Here is a 27,699-nt window from a genome sequence, read left to right as displayed (position 1 = left end):
TGCCTCACCTGTGCCCTGGACAGTGGGTGGCTGCCCCCTGCAGCTCCATGCTGCACTCCCTCACCAGCCGCTGCCTGCTAAGGGAGCAGCGCTGGCAGCAGGCTGACTACTGCTCCTGCAGAGGAAGGCGGGGAGGAGGCACAACGGCATGGCAGCCCCCTGCAGGCGACTCTGAGGGGGCTTATCCAATCTGGACCTCCTGAGCAGCAGCCTGGGGCTTTGGTGAGTGTCATGCCAGGGGGGAGAAGAGGGGCTCCTCCCCCAGAGCTCGCTTCTCCCAGCCCTCTCCCCGCTGGAAGGAGTCCTCCTCTCCAGCCCCAGTCTCAGGGCAGTCTTGCCTGCTGCACCCCAAAGTTTGAACTCCTCATCCCCAGCCCAGCCCCAGCCAGAGCCCTCACCTCTCGCGACCCCAACCCTCTGCCCCAGCCTTGAGCCCCCTCCTGCACTGTGAACCCCTCATCCCTGGCCCCACCCCGCAGCCCCACCCCAGAGCCCTCACCCCCCCACAAACCCCAACCCTCTGCCCCAGCCCTGAGCCTCCTCCTGCACTGTGAATCCGTCATCCCCAGGCCCATTCTTTGCTTAGGAGTTGGCATTTCTTTCCTTTATTCTTTATAAGTGGATCTTAGGGGTGCATTGCTGTGAGTGCTAGACTGTCTGACTTGTAGGCCTTGTCTGCACTGGGCTATTTTACACCAATATAGCTGCATTTGTGCAAGCCCCTGGGGTAGACAATCCATGCCCAATTAACCATGACTTGTGTTGGCACAGTTTGTCTCAGTGTAAAACCCCAGTGTGGACAAGCCCTTAGTAAGGTGACAACTCCACTTTATCTAAAAAATAAGTTTTATAAAAGCAAACCCTTAAGACCCACAGAAAAATGTTCCCCCTGTTATTCTTTTAAATTCCATTGAAAACACTGGTTTTACAGCAAGGACAAATTTCCATCAAGTGTTCGCAACCCAAACGTTACAGCACTGAGAACTTGAAAGCACCTTAATTGATTTTCATTGTCCAAGATAAGAGATGCGTAGACTGTGAGAGAATCATAAATAGGTAAAGAAATACTTGTTTACAATATATGGCTTTCAGGCTGGCCACAGTCCCGATAATAGAGTTTCGCATTTACCACTCTGTGTATAATAATGAAGATTCACCCTTTTAGATTCCTTCCATCTTGGTTACTAGGCTGAAATATTTGTATAATAGTTAAAACAACAAATCCAGTTAAATCAGTGTACATTCCCAGTAGTAATACTCTGCACAGCCATGTCAATAATTCAGTTCTGCCTGCCCTCCAGCCTGGGTGAGGAAAGGAATGTCTTACCCTTCATCTCCAGCCCCACCCCAGAGCCCTCACTCTCACGCACCCCAACCCTCTGCCCCAGCCCTGAGCCCATAAATCCTGCACCATAAATCCCCCATCCCTATCCCCACCCCACAGCCCTCACCACCACACTCCAACCCTCTGCCTGAGTCCCTCCCAAACCCCTCACCTCAAGCCAGAGTCCTCATCCCCCCACACCCCAACCCTCTACCCTATCCTGAGCCTCCTCGCACACTCCAAACCCCTCAGCCCCACCCCATTAATTTTGTGTAATAATAATCGGCAATGGATAAATTCTTAATAAAGTTACCCAGCAAAAAAGAACAAAAGGGTAATTTTGTTACCCTCCCCTTCACCCAGCAGGAGCCAGTATGGCCCAGGGAGACTACAGGAGCCAGCATGCAAAGCTCTACCAGCTCCCCAGGCTGCGGCTGCGCAGATTGTGCATCCCGTGACGCGCTGCTTTACTAGGCCGAACCCTCAAGGACTACAGGGCCCACCTGGCATCCAGAATAGGCAGTCGAACAACAAATCCCAGCACGCAATACACACCATTGGCCTCAGCAGCTGGCCGTAGAGCACGACAGCTCCCAGGGGGCAGCGCGGCACCGTGACGCCCGCGGTTAGGCAAAGCAAGGAACGGTGCGTTCTGGGAGTTGTTGTTCTGGGCAGAGAGTGTGTGTCGCCATTACGGGCGCGCCCATTGGTCCACACGCACATCCGGTGCGCCCTCGCCAGCCGGAAACGAACCCTTTAACCTTTCTTCCAGGCCGGTGAAGCCTGCCGCACGTGGGGAGCGGTTGGCCGGGTGTCTCGCGGCCATGGCGGCGCTGTGCCTGGAGGAGTTGCTGGCTCGCGCGGAGCAGCGCGAGGCGGAGCCGCACCGGAGTGTCGCGGTGCAGAAGGAGCTGGAGCTGGAGTTCGACCTGGGGAACCTGCTGGCGCTGGACCGGAACCCGCCGCCCCCGGTGCCGCGGGCCCAGCGCGAGAGCCGGCTGCGCTCGCTGGCCCGGGACAACACGCAGCTGCTGGTGGCCCAGCTGTGGGGGCTGCCGGCGGGGCGCGCCGAGGGGGCGACGGGCCCGCTGGTGGCGCAGCTGCCCGAGCCCTCCTACCGCCTGCCCCGGGAGAAGCCCTTGCCGCGGCCCCGGCCGCCCACCCGCTGGGAGCAGTTCGCCCGGCTGAAGGGCATCCGGCGGCGGAAGCGCACGTCGCTGGTGTGGGACGAGGCGGCCAAGCAGTGGCGGCGGCGCTGGGGCTACGAGCGGGCCGGCGGGGACCCCGCCCGGGACTGGCTCATCGAGGTGCCGGCCGGCGCCGACCCCCACGAGGACCAGTTCGCCAAGCGGCTCCGCGACAAGCGCGAGAAGGTGGCGCGCAACGAGTTCAACCGCCTCCGCAACATCGCCCGGGGCGCCCTGCCCGGCCGCGGCCTCCACCCCACCGGCCACCAGAGCAGCGCCGAGCTGGGCCGCGCCACGCAAGTGGCCCGCGTTTCCACCGCCTCCCTGGGCCGCTTCCAGCCCCGGCTGCCCAAGGAGCCGGCCGCGCCCCCGCCCAGGGGCGGCAAGAAGCGGCACTTCCAGCCGCTGCTCGGTGACCTGGCGGCCGAGAGGAGCCGGCAGCTGGAGCTACTGCGGGGCCTGGGCAGCAAGAAGCCGCCGCTCGACCTGACCCGCGCCGTCAACAAGCAGCTGCGCGAGGAGGACGCGCAGGCGGCCGCGGGCAAGGGCAAGAAGCGCGGGCAGCGGGGCAAGCGGGGCCGGCAGCGCCCGGGAGGCGGCAAGGGGCCGGCGGGCGGCAAAGGCAAGAAGGGCGGGGCCCCGCGGCGGCGGCAGCAGCAGCAGCGCCCGGCGGGCAGAAAGAGGAGCTGAGCCGGCCGCAGGACTCCTCCTGCCAGACACTGAGCCCGGAGGGACTCGGGGGCTGCCCCGGCCGGTGGGGACGCTGAGCTTGGAGGGAGGTCTCCGGGGAGCTCTCGAGACACTGAGCTGCAGCCGCCGCCTCCATCCGTTCCAAGGGGCTGCACGGGACTGACTGGTGCACTGTGTAGCCGCTAAGGATCCGCGGGGCTTGTTCCCCTGGCCTAGGGATGTTCCAGGCTGGGGGCGCCCCTTCCCGCCCACCTATTTATCAATAAAACCTGCCTTTGTCTAGCTGTCTGCTCGTCAGTGAGGGGGGGGGGGTGTACCTTAATGTCATGAGGGAGAGATGGGACTGGGACAGGAGCCCCTGATGACCTGCAGCAGTTCAGCTGGGGTCCTTTACAAGTATAAAACATGTAGCTGTATTGTGTGCTCATGGCACAAGGGGTAGTGCTGCCTATACCAAGAGGATTGGCCTCTGCTCTCCAGAGAGTAAACCGGTATATCACCCAGCTAGATGGAAGTGGCATTCCAATAAGACAAGATAAAAGTTCATCTCCACTTCCCTTCCCCAACTGGTAGGATTTGGATAAGAAGGGATCTAGCCTATATTTAAAATAACAGGTGTACTGCCATTCTGTGGTCTTGACTGAAAGGTAGTGCTTCCCCTCTCTGATTTGGACTGTGTAGAAGTTAAACATCTTCACCTAGCTGAAGAGCTCACTCGCAAGCTCTCTCTCTCTGTCTGGAGAAATGTGGGCAGTATTTCAAAGAAAAGGAGTACTTGTGGCACCTTAGAGACTAAGAGATTTATTTGAGCATAAGCGTTCGTGAGCTACAGCTCACTTCAACGGATGCATTCAGTGGGATTCATCCGATGAAGTGAGCTGTAGCTCACAAAAGCTTATGCTCAAATAAATTTTAGTCTCTAAGGTGCCACAAAGTACTCCTTTTCTTTTTGCGAATACAGACTAACATGGCTGCTACTCTGAAACCTATCAATATTTCAAAAGTGATCTGCCAAAAAAAATTTTTAACTGCATAAAACATTCTCTGGCACTCCTTATCTTAATGTGTATGGGGTTTTTACTGTTTTAGCCTTTTTAGAAATAGCAGAAATATTCATCTGATTTCTGTGGAAGGGCTGTAGAAGATCTTGGATAGTTGTGACATTTAACACCTTTATAAGTTGAAAGGGTGAATCTGTGAACAAAAGCAACTCTTTATCCTGAATGTTCACTAGCCTTTTAAGTTCCATAGCTTTTTACCAAACTGACTATAAATATTTCCCCTCAACTTTCACTCTTGACACTTTACCATTAGTCTTTGAGTTCTGATGGTAGAGGCATTTTAGAGATTTTTTTTAAGACAGAAATCCTTTTGAAAACCCAGCATGTTGTCTCCTTTATCACAGAGATAAAAATGTACAAGCCCACTGTCTTTTTCTTTTGAAAGTAGAGATGGGCCTGAACCAAAATCTTCAGATCAGTGTTTGCTGTGTGAACTCTGTAGCCCTGATTTGCTACTAAAACCGGACACAAAGTTATGGCCTTATTAACAGGTTCAGCTACCTGTAGGGAACTATTTTCTGGTGTGTGGGGAGAGACTAGAATTAAGTAATATATTTTAATGTTTAAATGAGGTAATAGGAATTCTAGTTCCCACAGCTCCTTTGTTTCCACATGGAATGTTACTTGCTAGTTTTATGAATTTGCTCTTTAATTGAAAAATCAAGTGAAAGCTCATACTGGACTGGTTTACATACTTCAAAATATTAACACTATCTGAAAAAGTTGTTACTCCTAAGATTACAGATTCTCAGTTCATGTGCTTTGGACACAAGCCAGTCAGAAGTTGCTAAGAAACGCTGGGTCTATGTAAAAGTAATGTGGGTGAGGAAAAGAGAGAGTGGGGTTGGAGGGAGCTGAAGTATTGGGATGGGGGTTGGATGACGCTGAGACCTGAAGGCTTGAGTATTGGAGTATCTACTGCATGTAACTCATGTAAACATCACATATACTCATTGGTTTTGCTTTAAGTACCATTATTTTGCTGTCAAGTGGTTGGAACTGAGAGTATCACTACTTTCCAACTTGCCACCTTTTATAGAGTTCATTTGGACAAAGCTATGCGGGACAACAGGTGAGTCAGCACTTGCAGCCATGTAAAAGGCACAACTGTTTCAAACCCAGGTTTAAACTCTAGTCCAGTGGTTCTCAACCAGGGATATGTGCAGAGGTCTTCCAAGGGGTACAACTCATCTAAATATTTGCCTTGTTTTACAGCAAGCTACATAAAAAGCACTAGTGAAGTCAGTAAAAAGTAAAATTTCATAGCCATTGATTTGTTCAAACTGCTCTATATACTATACACTGAAATGTAAGTACAATGTGTATATTCCAATTGATTTATAATATGGTAAAAATGAGAAGGTAAGGAATTTTTCAGTCATAGTGTGCTGTGACACTTTTGTTTTTATGTCTGATTTTGTAACTAAATAGCTCTTAAATGAGGTGAAACTTGGGGGTACGCAAGGCAAATCAGACTCCTGAAGTGGGTACAGTCGTCTGGAAAGGTTGAGAACCACTGCTCTGGTCTCTTTGAATTTGACAGGATATGCTACCAGGGTTGCACAACAGCCAGAATGCTACAGTTCTTCTTTGAGAGTCACAAGAATTTTGGAGAGATGATATAGCCATTAATTATTAGCATTGTGGAGCTTAAACGTTCAGGATCTAGATCTCCGAGAGGCTATACTGGGAAAAGATAAGGAGTGGGTCCCTCCAGGGCTGCTGCTAGTTGTGAAAACTGGAGTGTTTAAAAGATTTCAGAAATAAATGAAGTATTAAGATCTCTTTTTTTTTTTCCCCCTACGGAAGATTTTTTTGGCTGAAAGCCTTTAATACTCCTAATTAAAAGACCTGTTTGATTACTGATATAATGATGAGATTGTGATATTAAAATGGAGGTACCTTTTTGAACAAATGCTCTTATAAGAGGTACAACGCCATGAATTTACACACTGACTTTTTTTTCTGATATCAGTCTTTAACAGATAATGACTTTAAAAAAAAGGTTATATTTCTGTAACCAACAATGCAACCATATGTACATTATTTTGGGATATCATGTTTTGTTTCTGCAAGGGAATGGAGGGGATATCCAAACCCTAATTGGGTCTAATGTAATGTCTCCATTTGCCCTCTCCCCATTCTACTTTTATAAGTATCTCTCAGTATGAGACCCCTTTGCTTTCTAGAATGCAGAGTACCAGTTGGATTCTGAAAGATACAATACATCTATTTAAAAAAAAATTGTAGGCCCTGGCACCTGGACTAACCAAACTGATGTGTGCTAATTTTAATATTAATATATTGCATTTCTGTGATGCCTTTATTTCTGAAGTACACTCACATTTTGTCTAAGGATCACTCTTTGCTTACTGTCCCCATTGAAATACCACCCATGGTTTTGAAAATTAGTCCATATTTGGAACTAAGGAATTGGCAGTCTTACTGTTCAGGTCAGTCTCCCAAACTGGGAGATTGCTATTTGTCTCACATTGGCTTTTAAATTTTGACTCTGACTAATCTCTTATGGAAGGAAGAGATGCCTATTTTTTAAAAACTGCTTTCTGCCTCATTGCAGTCTAAGGCTTCAAGTCTGCATATGTATGTGCATGTGCTAAATGGAAGTCAATAGAACTAATGCAGGTAGAGTTATGGGTGTCCTTCAAGAAAAGGAATACTTGTGGCACCTTAGAGACTAACAGATTTTCAGTTTCTGCAGGATTGGGGCCCATTTTTGGTAATTGGAGTTTGTATAGGTAGGTTTTAGAGGGGAAAATCAAAACTTTAATTACAGCATCACCAGGTGCTTCTTCATTAGGAAATGAACAATGAGTGAGACAGAGGTATGCAGGAAAAACTAGGGGGGAGAGACTGTTTTGGGGGAGAGATTTTTCTCAGATAAGGGCTGTCCATAAATTACTTAATACATTTTTGGTAGCTTCAGGACCCCTCCCATCCTTTTGTAACATTGAAACAAAATTTAAGGACCTATCCACTACTGAAAGTGACTTATAGTCTTATAACACTGTAAACTTGTTGAAATTATGTAAGTACCCTATCCTGCTAGGGATGAACAAGCCAGTAGTAAACACCAGTGGTTTTCAACCTCTGGGCTGCGGACACATGAGGGACTGCAGCCTTAAGATTTCCAAAGGGCTCTGCACTTCTATTTGAAATTTTTTTTAGGGGGCCACAAATGAGAAAAGGCTGAAAACCATTGGTATACCCAAATACCTAAAACAGTGATTCGGATCTCTGCCTTAGTTCAAATGGACCAAGTAGCCAGAGGCGGGCGTTCAAAGCGATCAGCTAGCCCCTCTGTCCCTGGAGCAGACTTCTGTCATGTGGCGGCTAGATCCAACGGGGTAGGGGACAGAGTTTAGCAAAAACTTGCAGTCCGCCCCCTCGCTCCCTCCCATGCGTGCTGTGTACAGCTGAGCTGCTGCCGCTCGCTTTCCCGGCAGGCCCTGCTGGTGCCCTGCCATTCCCCCGGCAGCCGCCGCGATGGCAGGAGGACGGGAGAGAGTCGCTCACTTGCTGAGGCAGCTGCAGCGCGCAGCGTGAGTGTTTGCCTCTGTGCACCAGCTTCTAGTGTGCCCCTGACCCCTAGGCCTGCCGGGCTTGGTTAAAGGTGGGAGGGTATGTGACATGAGATGTGGCTGATCAGTCAACTTTGGCAGCCTCTGTAGTAAGGGGTGTCCTTGCAAGACGACAAATTTGTTGACAACAAGAGAATGTCCTTGCAAGCAACAAATTTCATAGATCTGCAAGCTCCACAGAGGCAGGACTATGTCTGCAGCTTAGAAACTTGTACCTTTTGTAGTGTATTTTCTGGGAGCAGAGCGACTGCAGAGGAGAAGATGCCCATCCCCATCCCACCCCCACTTCCAGCAAACCGTGTCTGCCTTCTCTGTCCAGCATTGGGAAATGACTAACCCCCCGGCTGCCTTTTCCCTTTACACCCAGGGCCGGCGCCAGGCACCAGCATGCCGAGCAGGTGCTTGGGGCGGCCATTAGAAAGGGGCAGCAGTTCCTCGGCAGCCTTTCTGTTTTGCCCGCTGCAGCGGCAAATCGGCAGCAGTTTCTTCCTTTTGCCGTCGGCGGCAGCAGGTTTTTTCCACTGCTTGGGGTAGCAAAAACTGTAGAGCCGGCCCTGTTTCCACCTCTTGGTGTAAAGGGGCAGGAGCAGGAACGCCTGCTGCAGTGAAAGGAAGAAAGTCCCTTTCACTGTGTGTAACGGTGCTCTCAATTGACAGAACTCATCTTGCTGTTTAATCCACATCTGCATCATATTGCTCATCCACCTCAAAACCTTGTGCTTAGGCCTTGCTGCTGACGTTAGCCTGTGCACTGCATGTGTCAAAGCTGCAAAATGTAGGGGTGTCAAAATCACCTGAAGAAATACTTTCTCAAAAAAGCCAGGGCAACCAAATCTAGTCTTACTTCTGTCCATTTTGACTGCCTCTCAGTAGTCTAAGCGTGGATTTGGGCCAAAGTACATAAGAACGGCCATACTGAGTCAGACCAAAGGTCCATCTAGCCCAGTGTCCTGTCTTTTGACAGTGGGAAACAGCTGCTTCAGAGGGAATGAACAGAACAAGTAATCATCAAGTGATCCATCTCTTGTCACCCATTCCCAGCTTCTGGCAAGCATAGGGTAGGGACAGCATCCCTGCCCATCCTGGCTAATAGCCAGCCTCCTCAGTGCAGATTATCCAACCTCTATGTACCACGGGTTGCATGTTTCTTAAGACCATGTATTTGATCTGGAGAAGGGCAAGTAACTCAATATTGGACATACTGTGATTTTTTTTTCTTTTTTTAAATGCAGTAGCAGTGAAATGGTAAGTGATAGCTGAAACCATATATTTCCCAGTTGTCTGCATCACAAAAACCATAATCTCTAATTGACACTGGCATTGATAGTCTCAGTATATTGTTGGCGTGATTATTTTAATGCTGAGGGGACATCAGTATATTGTCTAATCGTTAGAGCACCTAGAGCTTTGGAAAGGTATCTTTTCATCATTTTAAATCTTCAGATAGGGGATACTCTACTCGTCCCCAGAACTAGCAGCAGGAACTTGCTCAACACAGTACTCTGACCTAACTATGCCTTGTGGCTGGTCCACAGCAGCCTGACAGAAGTGTTGGGCTTGCTCCAGACCCATCTCCTTAGGGCTCCATCAGCACAACACAGGAAGCTTTTTGCTTAATGCAACTTTCATGCTATTACCATCACATCTCCCTCACCCTCCAGTGGAGCAATTCTTCTTCCCTGGGATCCCCTCCCCCCTAGTAATCTGCCTATTTAGCCTGTTCTGTGGCCTCCATCACTGTGTACTCTGAAAGCCTTGACTATATTAATTCATCTTCACAGCACCCCTGTGAGGTAGGGAAGTGTTATCTCTACTTTAGGGATGTTCTCTGGTGTTTCCATAGGCACCTATTCTCTTAGTGCAATTTAAGCAATAGATGGTTTGAGGAACTAATTAATTTAAACTGCACCAAAATCAGACCTAAGCCGTACTCAGACACATTTAAATTAGGATCTAACAATTCAGCATTTGAGTAATAAAGAAACATTGTTACCTATGTGGAACACTAGATGGCAGTCCCTGTTAGTGACAATTCTTGTGAGATATGGTGGCAAGATAAATTACTTATAAGACATGACAATTGCTCTTAGCCCTGGTCTACACTAGGACTTTAGGTCGAATTTAGCAATGTTAAATCGATTTAAACCTGCACCCGTCCACACAGTGAAGCCCTTTATTTCGACTTAAAGGGCTCTTAAAATCGATTTCCTTACTCCACCCCTGACAAGTGGATTAGCGCTTAAATCGACGTTCCCAGCTCGAATTTGGGGTACTGTGGACACAATTTGATGGTATTGGCCTCCGGGAGCTATCCCAGAGTGCTCCATTCTGACCGCTCTGGACAGCACTCTCAACTCAGATGCACTGGCCAGGTAGACAGGAAAAGAACCGCGAACTTTTGAATCTCATTTCCTGTTTGGCCACCGTGGCAAGCTGCAGGTGACCATGCAGAGCTCATCAGCACAGGTGACCATGATGGAGTCCCAGAATCGCAAAAGAGCTCCAGCATGGACCGAACGGGAGGTACGGGATCTGATCGCTGTTTGGGGAGAGGAATCCGTGCTATCAGAACTCCGTTCCAGTTTTCGAAATGCCAAAACCTTTGTGAAAATCTCCCAGGGCATGAAGGACAGAGGCCATAACAGGGACCCGAAGCAGTGCCGCGTGAAACTGAAGGAGCTGAGGCAAGCCTACCAGAAAACCAGAGAGGCGAACAGCCGCTCTGGGTCAGAGCCCCAAACATGCCGCTTCTATGATGAGCTGCATGCCATTTTAGGGGCTTCAGCCACCACTACCCCAGCCGTGTTGTTTGACTCCTTCAATGGAGATGGAGGCAATGCGGAAGCAGGTTTTGGGGACGAAGAAGATGAGGAGGAGGAGGAGGAGGAGGTTGTAGATAGCTCACAGCAAGCAAGCGGAGAAACCGGTTTTCCCGACAGCCAGGAACTGTTTCTCACCCTAGACCTGGAGCCAGTACCCCCCGAACCCACCCAAGGCTGCCTCCTGGACCCAGCAGGCGGAGAAGGGACCTCTGGTGAGTGTACCTTTTAAAATGCTATACATGGTTTAAAAGCAAGCATGTGAAAGGATTACTTTGCCCTGGCATTTGCGGTTCTCCTAGATGTAGTCCTAAAGCCTTTGCAAAAGGTTTCTGGGGAGGGCAGCCTTATTTCGTCCTTCATGGTAGGACACTTTATCACTCCAGGCCAGTAACACATACTCGGGAATCACTGTAGAACAAAGCATTGCAGTGTATGTTTGCTGGCATTCAACCAAAATCCGTTCTTTCTCTCTCTGTGTTATCCTCAGGAGAGTGAGATATAATTCATGGTCACCTGGTTGAAATAGGGTGCTTTTCTTCAGGGACACTCAGTATAGCCCATTCCTGCTGGGCTGTTTGCCTGTGGCTGAACAGAAATGTTCCCCGCTGTTAGCCACAGGGAGGGGGGAAGGTTGAGGGGGTAGTCACGCGGTGGGAGGAGGCAAAATGCGACCTTGTAACGAAAGCACATGTGCTATGTATGTAATGTTAACAGCAAGGTTTACCCTGAAAGAGTGTAGCGACTGTTTTATAAAATGTGTCTTTTTAAATACCGCTGTCCCTTTTTTTTTCTCCACCAGCTGCATGTGTTTCAATGATCACAGGATCTTCTCCTTCCCAGAGGCTAGTGAAGCTTAGAAAGAAAAAAAAACGCACTCGCGATGAAATGTTCTCCGAGCTCATGCTGTCCTCCCACACTGACAGAGCACAGACGAATGTGTGGAGGCAAATAATGTCAGAGTGCAGGAAAGCACAAAATGACCGGGAGGAGAGGTGGCGGGCTGAAGAGAGTAAGTGGCGGGCTGAAGACAGGGCTGAAGCTCAAATGTGGCGGCAGCGTGATGAGAGGAGGCAGGATTCAATGCTGAGGCTGCTGCAGGACCAAACCAGAATGCTCCAGTGTATGGTTGAGCTGCAGCAAAGGCAGCTGGAGCACAGACTGCCACTGCTGCCCCTCTGTAACCAACCGCCCTCCTCCCCAAGTTCCATAGTCTCCACACCCAGACGCCCAAGAACGCGGTGGGGGGGGCCTCCGGCCAACCAGCCACTCCACCACAGAGGATTGCCCAAAAAAAAGAAGGCTGTCATTCAATAAATTTTAAAGTTGTAAACTTTTAAAGTGCTGTGCTTAAAGTGCTGTGTGGCATTTTCCTTCCCTCCTCCACCACCCCTCCTGGGATACCTTGGTAGTCATCTCCTTATTTGTGTGATGAATGAATAACGAATGCATGATTGTGAAGCAGCAATGACTTTATTGCCTCTGCAAGCGGTGATTAAAGGGAGGAGGGGAGGGTGGTTAGCTTACAGGGAAGTAGAGTGAACCAAGGGGCGGGGGGTTTCATCAAGGAGAAACAAACAGAACTTTCACACTGTAGCCTGGCCAGTCATGAAACTGGTTTTCAAAGCTTCTCTGATGCGTACCGCGCCCTCCTGTGCTCTTCTAACCGCCCTGGTGTCTGGCTGCGCGTAACCAGCAGCTAGGCGATTTGCCTCAGCCTCCCACCCCGCCATAAACGTCTCCCCCTTACTCTCACAGATATTGTGGAGCACACAGCAAGCAGTAATAACAGTGGGAATATTGGTTTCGCTGAGGTCTAAGTGAGTCAGTAAACTGCGCCAGCGCGCCTTTAAACGTCCAAATGCACATTCTACCACCATTCTGCACTTGCTCAGCCTGTAGTTGAACAGCTCCTGACCACTGTCCAGGCTGCCTGTGTACGGCTTCATGAGCCATGGCATTAAGGGGTAGGCTGGGTCCCCAAGGATACATATAGGCATTTCAACATCCCCAACAGTTATTTTCTGGTCTGGGAAGAAAGTCCCTTCCTGCAGCTTTTGAAACAGACCAGAGTTCCTGAAGATGCGAGCATCATACACCTTTCCCGGCCATCCCACGTTGATGTTGGTGAAACGTCGCTTGTGATCCACCAGAGCTTGCAGCACTATCGAAAAGTACCCCTTGCGGTTTATGTACTCGCCGGCTTGGTGCTCTGGTGCCAAGATAGGGATATGGGTTCCGTCTATAGCCCCACCACAGTTAGGGAATCCCATTGCAGCAAAGACATCCACTATGACCTGCACATTTCCCAGGGTCACTACCCTTGATATCAGCAGATCTTTGATTGCGTGAGCTACTTGCATAACAGCAGCCCCCACAGTAGATTTGCCCACTCCAAATTGATTCCCAACTGACCGGTAGCTGTCTGGCGTTGCAAGCTTCCACAGGGCTATCGCCACTCGCTTCTCAACTGTGAGGGCTGCTCTCATCCTGGTATTCATGTGCTTCAGGGCAGGGGAAAGCAAGTCACAAAGTTCTATGAAAGTGCCCTTACGCATGCGAAAGTTTCGCAGCCACTGGGAATCGTCCCAGACCTGCAACACTATGCGGTCCCACCAGTCTGTGCTTGTTTCCCGAGCCCAAAATCGGCGTTCCACAGCATGAACCTGCCCCATTAGCACCATGATGCATGCATTGTCAGGGCCCATGCTTTCAGAGAAATCTGTGTCCATGTCCTGATCACTCACGGGACCGCGCTGACGTCGCCTCCTCGCCCGGTATCGCGTTGCCATGTTCTGGTGCTGCATATACTGCTGGATAATGCGTGTGGTGGTTGATGTGCTCCTAATTGCCAAAATGAGCTCAGCGGTCTCCATGCTTGCCTTGGTATGGCGTCCGCACAGAAAAAAGGCGCGGAACGATTGTCTGCCGTTGCTCTGACGGAGGGAGGGGCGACTGACGACACGGCTTACAGGGTTGGCTTCAGGGAGCTAAAATCAACAAAGGGTGTGCCTGTACATCAAGGAGTATTTCAGGCAGGACTGCACGGAGGGTTCCAATAAGAAATGGTGCACCAAAGTTATCGTTGTTATTGGAACAAGGAGGTTAGCCTGGCCTCTGATTGATACATGGCTAGATTAACCTCGCTGCGCCTTCTCTGTGACTGACTGCAGTGTGATCTAGACAGGGGAGGAGGAAAATGAGTACAAAACAAATCTGGTCTATTTCTTGTTCTGACCCACTCCATCTATCCTTTACATCTTTGGCTGGCAGCAGACGGTGCAGAAGGACTGCATGCCATCCACATCTCATGGCTGCTTGGCAGAAGATGGTACAGTACGACTGCTAGCCATCTTCATCTCTTGCCTGCCTGGCATAAGATGGTACAATACGACTGCTAGCCATCCTCATCTCTTGCCTGCCTGGCAGAAGATGGTACAGTACGACTGCTAGCAGTCCGTATCGCCTGCCCGCTCACCATAAGACGGTTCAATAGGACTGCAGGACTAAAGAGAATGACCTGGTCAAGTCACTCCAAATTTAGTCCCTGCGCCCATGTCTGCCCAGGCGCTCCCAGCCGACGTGGCCAGGAGCACGTCGGACACGACGAGGACGACTACCAGTCGTATTGCACCGTCTGCTGCCAGAAGGCAATGGGTTGCTGCTACTGTGCAGCAAAGCCGTACCGCGTCTGCCAGCACCCAGGAGACATAGGGTGACGGTTACCTGAGCGGGCTCCATGCTTGCCGTGGTATGGCGTCTGCACAGGTAACTCAGGAAAAAAGGCGCGAAATGATTGTCTGCCCTTGCTTTCACGGGGGGAGGGAGGGTGGGAACGGGGGCCTGACGATATGTACCCAGAACTACCCGCGACAATGTTTTAGCCCCATCAGGCATTGGGATATCAACCCAGAATTCCAATGGGCAGCGGAGACTGCGGGAACTGTGGGATAGCTACCCACAGTGCAACGCTCCGGAAGTCGACGCTTGCCTCGGTACTGTGGAAGCGCTCCGCCGAGTTAATGCACTTAATGCACTTAGAGCATTTTCTGTAGGGACACACACACTCGAATATATAAAACCGATTTCAAAAAAACCGACTTCTATAAATTCGACCTAATTTCGTAGTGTAGACATACCCTTAGAAGTAGACTTGTTAGTTTTGCTTTCCTATTTCTTTTTGAAATAAACATTTCTTTTTCATTTAATTAGGTGCCGGTGTCCAGCTCATTCCCACGCTTACTCTCAAGGTAAGATTATCCTTAATGATCCTGCATTTTCTCTTTTTTTCATATTCAGGCTTGCATTCAATAAAAATTACAACAAAGGTAGGGCAAAGTGATAATAAATATAGTATACTTAGAAAGTGTAGGTAATCGATACCAAACAGCAGTAAAAACTATTTTAATTAGAGATGTCAAACAATTTTTAAAAATCACAATTAATCATGAGATTAAAAATTGTTGTAATTAATCTCATTGTTAAACAATGAGTGCCAATTTAAATTTATTGTAAATATATTGGATGTTTTTCTACATTTTCAAATATATTGATTTCAGTTACAACACAGAATACAAAGTGTACAGTGCTCATTTTATATTATTTTGTCTTACAAATGTTTGCACCGTAAAAAGATAAACAATAGTATTTTTTTAATTCACCTCATACAAGCACGGTAGTGCAATCTTTATTGTGAAAGTAGAATTTACAAATGTTTGAATTTTTTTATTTTTTACATAACACCACTCAAAAACAAAACAAATACAACTTTGGAGCCTACAAGTCGAAGCATGAAGGGGGATATGAATACTTAGCATATCTGGCATTTAAATACCTTGCAAAGTTGGCTACAACCTAAATTCCCTCTAAGCTGCATGGCCACGCAGCAGGATATCAAAGGCCACGCAGGCTGAATGAGGAGCCCCTTGCCCAGCCCAACCCCGCTGGAGCTGCCATGGCTGAGGAGAGACACCTCGGCCCCGAGCTGCTGCAGCAAGAGAGGGCTGGGGGGAGTCCCCTCTCCCTGCCGCAGCCCCGGGGCAGCCTGCACCCCAAACTCCTGGTCCCATCCCAGAGCCCGCACACCCAGCCAGAGCCCGTCACCCCCACACTCTAACTCTCTGCCCTAACCCTGAGCCCGCTCCTGCACCCCAAACCCCTTATCCCCGGCCCCACCCCAGAGCCTGCACTCCCAGCCGGAGCCCTCACATGCCCACCTCCCACACCTCTGCCCTAGCCCTGAGCCCCCTCCCACACTCCGATCCCCTCAGCCCCACTCTCGCCACACATCACCTAGTTCTGGGGACAAGTAGAGGATCCCCATATTGGTGCACATAACCAAATTCATTCTGCACATGGACATAAAAAATTAGAGGAAACACTGCCTACAACAGTACCTGTTCTCACTTTCAGGTAACATTGTAAATAAGAAGGAGGGTAGCATTATCTCATGTAAATGTAAACAAACTTGTTTGAGTGATTGGCTGAACAAGAAGTAGGACTGAGTGGACTTGTATGAGGTGAATCGAAAAATATTTGTATTCTGCGTTGTAATTAAAAATGTAGGAAAAACATCCAAAAATATTTATAATAAATTTAAATTGGCATTCTATTATTGTTTAACAGTGCGATTAAAACTGCAATTAATCGTGACCTTTTTAATCTAGTTATTTTGTTTTGCGTTAATTGCATGTATTAACTACGATTACTTTACAGCCCTAATTTTAATATGAAATGGGATATTTTCACCGATAATGTATAAAGGAACATTATAAACATTATTATTATTACAGTTATATATATATATAGAGAGAGAGTATAAGTATTAAATCTGCTTTCATCATTTTTATGTATGAAATGTCCTTTCATTATCATTGAATACATCCTGTAAGTTTGTTTTTAAAATGCTGGAAATATGCCAAGAGACTGGAATAGACTTGGCTTATAAATAGAAGTTAAACCTATAGCCTAAATTTTCATAAAGTGATTAGTGATTTTGGATGGCTCAGTTTAGAGCTAGGGTCAAGGGTTAGGTAACTCAAGCTGGGTTCTCAAAAATTGAGCCATTCAAAATCATTAGTCACTTATGAAAAGTTGAACCTGCAAGCCTTTACCTTTTAATCTCTAGTGTTAGGCCTTGTTGATCTTGCAATCAGATTCAGTAGAGCAGACCCTTGTGCCATGGAGTTGCACGTGGAAAGTGCTTTTCCAGATACGCCTAGTTGCAGGACTGGGGGCTCTGGAAACTAAACAAACTTATGGGTCATACACTAACTGAAAATAGTGGAATCTGATTATATTTAATACTTACACAATTCACTTCAGTCAGAGATCTCAAAGAGCTTTACAAAGATGCATAGATCCATCACCATTTTGCAGATGAGGAAACTGAAGAACCAAGAGGGTAAACTTATTTGCCCAACATCACACAAAGAAAATGGGAGAGCTGGAAGAAGATCTGAGGTCTCCTGACTACCTGTTTGGTGCCCTATTGAGTTACTTCAAGACAGGTCTTAGTGAAAGGGAAGCCTACATGATGTAGGAATCCCACCTGTATACTACACAGCAAAAACTGATGATACAGGGTAGCAAGGCTATTATCTGTTCTATAGATCTCTAAAAAGTGGGGAATGACTTAATAGCAACTTCTGTCTGGAAAATGTCTGTGTTTTATGCCAGTGTTCTGTAGAAGCAATACAGTTTTTATGGCACAATAAAGTCCTTAACGAAAGTTAAGCTGTACCAAAGAATACAGCAGCACAACTTCTATTTTACCATCAAAAGGAAATGGATATAAGGGACTAGGACTTGTCCTCAGACTGACAAATTAATTACTGAAACTGCAACAGACTCCAACACGAGGAAAGGTCAAACATGTACATTACTGCCCCTCGCCAGGCTGAACGAACTGATTGTAGCAGGCCTGAGCTTGAATACAGCGCACATAAAGGGATCCTAATGTTTGTGGTGTTCTTGCGGATCAGCACTCCAATGCAACGCAAAGCACTTGTAGGCTCATTATGATGGCTTCATTCATTGGATCTGAATCCAAATAGTAAGTTTCCACTTTATACCATACATATGGAGTGACTTGATTTTTTGCTGGGAGGGCAGACTATTTTATCTTGTTTTGTTTTTTGTCTCTCTGATATTCTCTTTATTCAATTTTGTGGCAAACTTGTGAGTATGGAAAGCTTTCCATAGCTTGTATGAGAAAGATTTGGCAATGGGGAGGTGAGATGACGGAACGTGTAGGATTTCTGTACTAGTTCAGAGCAAGGGGCCATTGTAAATCCTGATACCCATCTTTCTTCAGTCTCTTGTGTACAGAGTGCCTTTTACCCATATATGTGTTGTGTTATATGTAATGAGTATTGCCCTGGAGGCCAATGTATACCTATCTCCTAGATGTGGATATAACCATATTGTCATGGAATCTAAGTGCTGTGCTCAAGTCTGTATTATCATTAAAATAAATCTTTCATCTTTTTAGATTCTTAGCAAATATTTTAGCTATAAATACATGCAAAATTAAACTTATTCAGAGTATGTAAGAATAAAGAACTAACTCTTTTAAAAAAAAATCCACTCTTATTCAATTGTCAACATCTATCAAACTAGCACAGTTCATAACCTAAACTAGCATGTCAATGGACTACTTATATGGACAGGTTTGCAGGATCAGCAGTGGTCTAAGCCAGTGTTCAGCATGAGTAAGGGTTGCAAAATCAGGCTCAAAACAAGGAAATCCCAACCAAAAATGGAGATATAAAGTCAAACAAGGAGCAATATGTAAACACATTTTTTTTAAAAAATCACATTTTAAAGCCAGGGGGAGTTGCTTAGCTGAAACTGTTGAAAATTGTAATAAAGATTTATTTTACATATCAAATTTCCTGCTAACTCTATTATTTAACTTCCATTCCAGCTCCTGAACATGCTGCTTTGAGGAGAACAGACTATGCTTTTGAGGTAGATTTAATAAATAAGTTTATTTCCGTTTAGAGAGAAGATTTAGTATGTTATATAACTTTAAGTATGGCCTTTTAAAAAAGATATTTTAATTATTAAAGTATATTCACAATTGAAGAAATTGTTCTGTGTAGTTATTTTTTCTAACAGAACTATTCTTTAATTTTTTTTGTAGATGGCCGTGTCAAATATCAGATACGGAGAAGGTGTTACTAAAGAAGTAGGCATGGTAAGCTCTTATCTGGTACATCTTTCATCTATGAAATGTTACTTACCAGCAACTGACATTAATTTTAGCTGTATTACAGAAATGTTTGTATCATACATCAAGTTTAAGAGACTTAAGGCTAAATATCCTGTATATGGAATGAAAATATACTTTTTTTGTAACACAAATAGCTATAATGTGGGTTACACATGCTAATACATAATAGTAAATACAAGTTTGGTGGTATCATTAATTATTATTTGTCTTGCTGTAGCGCCTAGATAATGGTGTTGAAACTTTCATTCTAAACCATTATACTCTGTTCTTCATTATTAAAAAAAAAAAACATTTTTGGGCTGAAAATTCCCAGTCTTCATTCAGCCTGAGTGAAATTTTGGAAACCTTTTATACCAATAAATAGGAGATTTTAAAATATTTCTGAGCTTTTCAGACCTAGAGAAAAATATATTTTTAATATAAAAAATGTAGCACATTCATTTCTCCGATTAGGTATTTATGAAGCTATTTGAATATACAATGTGCCTGTGAAAAAGGAACCTAAAGGTAAAGACCTTGAGACCATACTAAACATTGCATACTAAATGTGTATACCCTCTATAGTGTATGGAGTCCCTGCTCAGGGTAAGCCTGCTGAATACACTTTCCCTACAACAATTCTTTTGAACTTTTCAGTTTGTCTCCTGCAGAAGATTTTACATAATCTTAAAGTTAATGGTGTGTCAAACTCAAATAATAAAAGCTGTATAAACACATTGTGGATGGGATAAATGATTGGTATCAGCTGCACTTGCAGGGACAGGGGATAGATGTTGGAAACAGGACAACAAGAGTACTGCCAATGACAGTAAAAGCCAGATTCACCTGTAGCACAGTATGTAGCCCTGCCTTTCCTTTTAGATACAGAGCAACATTTCTATTTGCCCCAGATTAGATTCCTTAAAAATAAGAATTAGGATTAGGGCTCTGTTATGCTAGATGTAGTATATACTTGTAGTGAGAGACATTCCCTACTCCAAAAAGTTTAGAGTCTAATAGAGAAGACAGACACAGTGGTGGAAAAAGGAAGTGTTACCAACTGGTTTTATAGATGAAAAACCAAGGCTTAGATATAATGGGCCTGATTCTTTGTTGCCTTGCACCACATACAGTCATTTGAACTAGTGCAAAATGGTTGTAAAATACCATCAAATCAGAATAGTAGCATTTTACATCAACTTTGCACTGGTTGTCAGGCAATTGAATTGACTTCCCAGTGTCACACAGGAAGTCTCGACAAGAGACTGAGAATTAACTCAGGTCTCCTGAATCCCATCTTAGCCTTAACTTCAAGACCTCAGTCACTTAAGACCTAAGCCGATGCTCATGGAAGTGAATGGGAGACTTTCCATTCACTTTATTGGACATTGGTTGAGGCTCTTAATTTTTGTTCACCTTGAGCTCCGATCCTGTGCCATTGAAGTCAGGGCTCCCCACCCCCGGCCTTGCTATCAAAGGTGTGGGATGAGTCAAGTATCATGATTAACTTCTTGTGTTTTGCACCGTCTTTGTTATCAGGTTCTGCAGTTATTACCCCCTTCTTGGCACTTATGCATTGCCAGTTTTAATTTCAATGTAAACATTGTAAATGAAATTGTTTTGTACGTAGCAAGAATGATAGTTAAATATAGCTGCTGTCATTGGACAATAGTATTGAGGACTGAATACCAGGATCACTAAAAACTTCAGAATTTATGTAGATAGAATTCTATAGCAATAATTGTTGTAGTAAAGGGTGATCTGGTATTCTGTCTTCACATTCTTTCCAAACACTTATTTTTTTAGAAAAAAATATTTTTAAAAATTGCATACAGTGAGCTATATTTTATCAATGCAGTGTTAAATTTTTCAGATTTTAATTTTGCAGAATTAAGGAAAGTCAAGCGTTCGTCTTCATAGCAACCTTAACTTGGCCCCCTTGCAAGTATGTGTTGTAATAGGATCTTCAAATATATTATTGCACAATGCTGAGCAATGTGCCATACTTCTTCACTAATGCTGCAATGCAAAGTTACTGCCATATAGGAGACCTAGCTTCAATTCATAGACCCAGATGATCTAGTCCACTTCATTCACATTATGTCAGAAAAATTAGCTTTTACAGTTAGGTACGTACTCCTCTTATTCTGGGCTTTAGTACTTGGTTTATAGGCATTCTTTGAAAATCTAGGCTAGATAAATTCTCTAGTATTGCCCTCTTAGATTTCCTGGGCTGTGTAAATAAATGCAATTGTAAAATACTTTTTGAAATCTAAGATGCATTTTTTTTCTATAAACTTGACTACCACCTATGTGGCTTTGGCTTGCTGTCTATTCACTCATGGGGGCAGCTACTAGTGTACTTCCAGTATCTTGCATGTCCTCAATTCTACATGCCTGAGTTATGTTTTAAACTACACCTTTTTCTATAACCCTATATGCATATGTGAAACATTTTATTTTACTGTATCGATGTTATATACATTTGTGATGAAAGACCTTATTGCAAATTTTAATATTTTGTATCAAATAATTCAGTTTAATTGGATTGCGGTTTAAATATTGTAGTTTAAGATTTCAGACTTTGTTTTTTAATTGATATTGTAGGATCTGCAGAATCTGGGTGCTAGAAAAGTTTGTGTGATGACAGATAAGAACCTCTGCCAGCTCCCTCCAGTAAAAGAAGTATTGAATTCCTTGACAAAAAATAGAATCACTTTTCAAATGTATGATGATGTCCGGGTGGAGCCAACGGATCAGAGGTACTGTTTCTTTTATATGCTTCCGAAAACTTATATTCTCAGAATATCTATTTAGGCTCTTATACCCATCACTATAGTATCTTTTGGTGCATCAGTATTGCAAAAAAGAACCCGCAGCAGTGAGTCTCAGAGCCAAGGTGAACTGACAGAAGCTCATGGGTTTCATGCTGCAGGGCTAAAAATAGTAGTGTAGACATTCGGGCTGGAGCCCGGGCTCTGAAACCTGTGGAGAAGGGAGGGTCTCGGAGCCTGGGCTCTGAGACTTGCTGCTGCTGCATTTTTTTTTTTCTTCCGTGTATACATAACCCATAGTGCCTCTGATTTGTCAATGACACGTACATTGATCTTAAGAACATAAGAATGGCCATACTGGGTCAGACCAAAGGTCCATCCAGCCCAGTATCCTGTCTGCTGACAGTGGCCAATGCCAGGTGCCCCAGAGGGAGTGAACCTAACAGGTAATGATCAAGTGATCTCTCTCCTGCCATCCATCTCCACCCTCTGACAAACAGGGGCTAGGGACACCATTTCTTACCCATCCTGGCCAGTAGCCATTAATGGACTTAACCTCAATGAATTGATCCAGTTCTCTTTTAAACCTTGTTATAGTCCTAGCCTTCACAACCTCCTCAGGCAAGGAGTTCCACAGGTTGACTGTGTGCTGTGTGAAGAATTTCCTTTTATTTATTTTAAACCTGTGACCCATTAATTTTATTTGGTGGCCCCTAGTTCTTATATTATGGGAACAAGTAAATAACTTTTCCTTATTCACTTTCTCCATACCACTCATGATTTTATATACCTCTATCATATCCCCTCCCTTAGTCTCCTCTTTTCCAAGCTGAAAAGTCCTAGCCTCTTTAATCTCTCCTCATATGGGACCCGTTCCAAACCCCTAATCATTTTAGTTGCCCTTTTTTGAACCTTTTCTAATGCCAGTATATCTTTTTTGAAATGAGGGGAACACATCTGTACACAGTATTCAAGATGTGGGCGTACCATGGATTTATATAAGGGCAATAAGATATTCTCCATCTTATTCTCTATCCCTTTTTTTAATGATTCCTAAAATCCTGTTTGCTTTTTTGACTGCCACTGCACACTGCGTGGATGTCTTCCGAGAACTATCCGCGATGACTCCAAGATCTTTCTCCTGATTAGTTGTAGCTAAATTAGCCGCCATCATATTGTATGTATAGCTGGGGTTATTTTTTCCAATGTGCATTACTTTACATTTATCCACATTAAATTTCATTTGCCATTTTGTTGCCCAATCACCGTGAATCTTAACACAGAGCTTAACAGTAAAGTTTGCAAAGTGCATGATTAATGACAAAATCTTCTCTTCCTTCTAAGTTTCATGGATGCCATCACGTTTGCTAAAAAGGAAGAGTTTGATGCCTATGTTGCCGTGGGTGGTGGTTCTGTAATAGACACTTGTAAAGCTGCCAACCTGTATGCATCCAGTCCTGAATCAGATTTCTTAGATTATGTCAATGCTCCCATTGGAAAAGGAAAGTCTGTTACTGTGCCTCTCAAGCCATTCATTGCAGGTAAAGAAGCAGAAGTGTAGTGTTTTTGTTTGTTTGTTTGTTTGTTTTTTCTTCCTTCAAGGCTCTGTGTAAGTTCTTCCTCTTGAAATAAGTTTACCTTTGACCATTTAACCCTCTCCTTGGGCCTGCTTCTGCTCTAGTTGAATTCAATTGAAGTTTGATTTAAGTGGGAATGGGATCTTGTTCTTTGTCACCAGCTGCTCTTTTTTGAGTTAAGTTATTTTACTCCTCTGTGGGGGTTAGAGGATAAAATGACTACTTCTGTCTGATCCATTGGACCTAGATCTATTAACTGGTTCTGATATACGATACCAAAGTACGTCATGATGGGAGCTATATAAGTATAAAATACTCTGATCTGTACACCCCACTATTAACTATATAATCCTTATGCTATAAGGAATGCATTTTATTGCTTATGTAATTGGATGGTGTTTTCTTTCCTTTTTCGATCGCTGGTTTTTTAATGGTACAGTATATCAGAATTTTATTAGCATTGACCTACCTAGTCCCAAATACGATAACTGGCGATACATTTATCTAACCAGTTAATTATCTATTATATCCAGATTTTAGGGCTTGATCCAAAGCCCACTCAAGTTATGGAAGAACTCTCGTTGACTTTAATGGGCTTTGAATCCTCTCTTAGTAATTTACGCATTTCTTTGTTCATACCACCTTTATTATCTTCCATTTAAAACAGCTCTCCCTTTCTTTCACACTTATAAAACCATGTACAATTGATCCCACGAGGTGGATGATTAACAAAGAATGATGATTAGTAAAGTTTAAAAGCTGCTTTGATATAGAACCCAAGGCAGATTAAGCCCAAATCATCATTGTTCCAGCTTCCAAATGCAAAGAGAGCTGCTTTTATTAACAAAATGTGCATTTGCTTCCGCCAATGATGAATACAGCCTGGTTTAAGGTTGGATGCGCAGCAGCAGATGTTAATGGTCATTTAAAAGGTCGGCAGCATCCCTTGTCTTGCTATGCCTTTGTACAGCACATAGCACTATGGGGCCACAATAGTCTTTATGGCTTTGGGTGTTACCACATTACAAATATGTAATAATCCTGGACTTGTGCCTATGCTAGAAAAGCCATTTCTAAAGTTGATAAAAGAATGCTGTGCTATTCTTTATATAACATTGTGCTTTGTTTTATGCTAAGTTTAAACTTAAAATACTACCTTCGAGTGCATGTTCCTACTCCTGGGATGCGCCCATTGTGCTATCGGCTGCACTGTCAGCAAATCCAAAGAGTGTGACCGTGCAGAGTCCATCTCCAAGAACTCTGCTGACAGGTGAGTAACGTTTATTCTTTTGTTGCATTATTACAATTGTCTGTTCTTCTTTTTAAGTTCCCACAACAGCTGGAACTGGAAGTGAAACCACTGGCATTGCCATTTTTGACTACAAAGAACTAAAAGTAAAAACCGGTAAGACTTTTTGTCTATTACTTATCTAGATTCTTTTCCAAACTTGCATCATTTTCCTCTGCTATAAGATAAAGAAACACCTTCTGCAATTTCAGCTCTCATGTCACTGTATTCAACAGCTACAGACAAATCTCAGCAGATTAAAGCTTTCTCTCTTGAATGAAATTTTAAAGCATGTTAGCAATGAAATGCGCATTATAATGCAGCAGATCGTGATTTGAAGGCATAATGGGAAAGTAAAATCTTTAAAGTGAAATATGTTAAGTGCACAGGACATTTCTGCTTATATTTGGGTTCAGCCAACTGTTCCTTATTTCTTTTTTTTTTTTTTTTTTGTCTTTCTGTTTTTAAGACCCCCTAGTTCTTTGTATAATTGGGTCCAAATGTTTGTTTTCCTGACTTCTCTGGACCTATGCCTGCAAAAGAAAGGAACACTGTCTATTCCTTTGACCTTTTCATCCCTGGAAAATAGGATTAAGGCTAAAATGTCATCTTTAAACTTTATAGTTTTTCTTAGAGACTAACCAATTTATTTGAGCATAAGCTTTCGTGAGCTACAGCTCACTTCATCGGATGCATACTGTGGAAAGTGTAGAAGATCTTATTATATACACACAAAGTATGAAAAAGCTCATGAAAGCTTATGCTCAAATAAGTTGGTTAGTCTCTAAGGTGCCACAAGTTCTCCTTTTCTTTTTGCGAATACAGACTAACACGGCTGTTACTCTGAAACCTGTCATAGTTTTTCTGAGGTTTTGCAGTGGTCTTTTAACATTGGGTGGCTTTTATGTACCATGTGTGCTGCAATATATATGGGGCCCAACAGGGCAGATTAAGGAGTTTTAACTCAGATTAGTTGTGATTTCAATCAGTCTAAAGCATGTAAGTATTATTATTAGCATGTCTAAAGAGCCATCACCAAAGTATCAAGACACAGATACCAAATGCAGCAAAACATCAATTCATTTTAGAAAATGAACCAAATATTCCTTCTGCTTATCTGATGGCTGCTTACTTGTGAGCAGTTAAGTTAAAGATCGGTGTGATTCCATAATCACTTTGACAGTGCAGCTGCTGGGGCATTATGGAGGGTTTCCAGCTGAGAGGCAAAGGGTTGCCCCAGGGAATTCAGTCCAGGCAAGAGTCACCTCTCATGCGCGCTCCATGCGGCAGGAAACATTCTAGTCTCCTGTATAGCAGACCCCTTAAGCTCACAGAAAAACTGAGTTTCCAGTTGATAACCATCCTGTGCCCTCAGATTTTTATTTGTGCATGCAAAGTCAGCTGGATTGGGGGTGGGGGGAGGGGGCTTGTAACTCTGAACAAAGCCAATAAATGAGATACATCAGAAATAAAGGCAAAGTTTCCACATTAGCTGGGGAAGGTAAAGGGGTTCTAATAAGCAGATTGTCAAAGATTGGGATGTAGGTGGTCAGGTCCAGTGGTCAGAGTCTGAATTGGGAGCCAGGGGTTGGAGCTGAAGACAGTCAGGAGTCTGGTCAAGGGTCGGAGTCATTACTTGTGGGTGGGGGCCCAGAAGCAGAGATCTGGAAAAAGGCAGGAGGGCAGGAATCAGGATTCAGGTGGGAGGGCAGGGTCCAATGTAGCAGCCAGCCAGGGATTCACTTAGTTGCTCAGACAACATCTTGGACCTCCTTCTGGATTAAATAGTGAGTTTGAGCCAATCATAAAGGACAGATGTCTCCTCCACTCGGGTCTACCAGCCCACATTCCCCTCTGGTACCAGTAAGCTGCTGGGTGTTGGCTGCGGACCCAGGTTCGAGACCTGCAATCCCTGTATAGGTGTGCAGAAACTATTGGTAAATCAGCATCTGAATTATTTTCCACTAAGTCTGATTCCTTCCAAACTAAAGTCAATTTCTGTTTCTACTGGTTGACAGTCTCCTCCTTTTCCTATGCTGGGATGGAAAAATGGATCACTGTAGGGCTGAGCAGATCATTCAATTTCTGTGTCCATTCAGTCTTTGTATTTTCACCCTTTCTGCTGAGTCTGCCATTGAGGGGTCCCATTTTTGCGATGTAGAAACCTGGGACAAGATGAAGAGCATAAGCTCATTTCACTTGAGGGCCCTGATCAGCCAGCATTTAGTAACACCCTTCAGCAACCAACCTTCCTAGGATGGATTTGAATAGTTTAGAGGTGAAAAACCTATCCCATTACCTGCATGATTCACTCCCCCAGAAATATTGTCTTTAAGACTGACAAAGTGAATATTTTTGCAGAATCTTGGTCAGTTTTCTCAATAGAATTTGGAGGAATATGCATTTCAGGCTCTCCCTTTCCTTCTTTCTTATCTTTAATGGCAATCGTGTTTTGAGACTATAACTTTTCTTTTACAATTTGAGGATTAAGGCTTTCTCTTTTCTGTGTTGTTTATTGACAACAATCCTTTTTATTAACACAGTTTTATAATTCACATGTTCTAGGCATTGCTTCTAGAGCCATTAAGCCCACATTGGGTATGATTGATCCTTTGCATACGCTCCATATGCCAGAGCGAGTAGTAGCCAACAGTGGCTTTGATGTGCTTTGGTAAGTAGTCTATGTGGGGTGCTGGATTGGGGGGGGGGTCATTTTAACTTAGAAAAACAAATATTTTAGAGGCAGAAAAACACCATTTTCCCTAAAGTGTCCATTTTCAGTCTGTCTCACTCCCACCTTCCTATTACTTCAATGCACCATTCCCTTCAGTCCTTCTGACCCCTTTTGAAACAAATCAAAGTGCCTCACTCAATTTAAATGTACATTGGATGCATGAGCCAAAATACCAACTATCAGAAGCGTGAATCCTTGAGGCCAGCTATGAAGGTTTAAATGCTTTGCTGGAGCAGACACAACACATGGCAAACCTAATTTAGGCTGTCTGACAGTCATCGGCTTCTCATGAGCAGAGACTAGAATAGCAGGGACTTTAGAGGTCAGTACTGAAGCACATTGACAAAGCTTTTTGTGAAAGTCTGTGAGGTGCAGAGCGCTGCAGAGAAGATCTCAATCTTCCTCAACTCACAAAACTGGCCCAGTTTGCA

At 44.7% G+C, this 27,699-nt stretch overlaps 3 protein-coding genes across 3 annotated transcripts in view; all 3 read left to right on the top strand.

Annotated features, from left to right (window-relative positions):
* Positions 1-2,055: 2,055 nt before the first annotated feature.
* On the top strand, positions 2,056-3,485 carry RRS1 (ribosome biogenesis regulator 1 homolog). The gene has a single exon (XM_073331000.1). It carries the CDS (start codon positions 2,149-2,151, stop codon positions 3,199-3,201), a length of 1,053 nt encoding a protein of 350 aa, XP_073187101.1. The 5' UTR covers positions 2,056-2,148; the 3' UTR covers positions 3,202-3,485.
* Positions 3,486-7,723: 4,238 nt separating this feature from the next.
* The window catches only part of ADHFE1 (alcohol dehydrogenase iron containing 1), a 32,236-nt gene continuing 12,260 nt past the window's right edge, over positions 7,724-27,699 (top strand). Inside the window, exons 1-8 of the mRNA XM_073330997.1 lie at positions 7,724-7,822; positions 14,893-14,930; positions 18,608-18,651; positions 18,827-18,880; positions 21,503-21,657; positions 23,014-23,210; positions 24,574-24,651; positions 27,100-27,205. Coding sequence (XP_073187098.1) covers positions 7,767-7,822; positions 14,893-14,930; positions 18,608-18,651; positions 18,827-18,880; positions 21,503-21,657; positions 23,014-23,210; positions 24,574-24,651; positions 27,100-27,205 — 728 coding nt within the window. The 5' untranslated portion in view covers positions 7,724-7,766. The remainder of the gene's footprint in view (positions 7,823-14,892; positions 14,931-18,607; positions 18,652-18,826; positions 18,881-21,502; positions 21,658-23,013; positions 23,211-24,573; positions 24,652-27,099; positions 27,206-27,699) is intronic.
* LOC140906649 (uncharacterized) lies at positions 9,933-12,129 on the top strand. The gene is made up of 2 exons (XM_073330998.1): positions 9,933-10,895; positions 11,483-12,129. The coding sequence occupies exons 1-2, from the start codon at positions 10,307-10,309 to the stop codon at positions 11,995-11,997; spliced, it is 1,104 nt and encodes a 367-aa protein (XP_073187099.1). The 5' UTR covers positions 9,933-10,306; the 3' UTR covers positions 11,998-12,129.

This window comes from Lepidochelys kempii, chromosome 2 (genome assembly GCF_965140265.1).
Source record: "Lepidochelys kempii isolate rLepKem1 chromosome 2, rLepKem1.hap2, whole genome shotgun sequence".
Taxonomy (NCBI): Eukaryota; Metazoa; Chordata; order Testudines; family Cheloniidae; genus Lepidochelys; species Lepidochelys kempii.
The sequence above is the reverse complement of the archived record's forward strand: the minus strand, read 5'-3'. Positions and strand labels throughout refer to the sequence as shown.

Excerpts from the sequence above, each read along its gene's own strand:
- LOC140906649 (XM_073330998.1), top strand. The coding sequence starts at position 10,307 with ATGCAGAGCTCATCAGCACAGGTGACCATGATGGAGTCCCAGAATCGC. Across the intron at positions 10,896-11,482 it reads AGGCGGAGAAGGGACCTCTG|CTGCATGTGTTTCAATGATC; the intron begins GTGAGTGTACCT and ends TTTCTCCACCAG.
- RRS1 (XM_073331000.1), top strand. The coding sequence starts at position 2,149 with ATGGCGGCGCTGTGCCTGGAGGAGTTGCTGGCTCGCGCGGAGCAGCGC.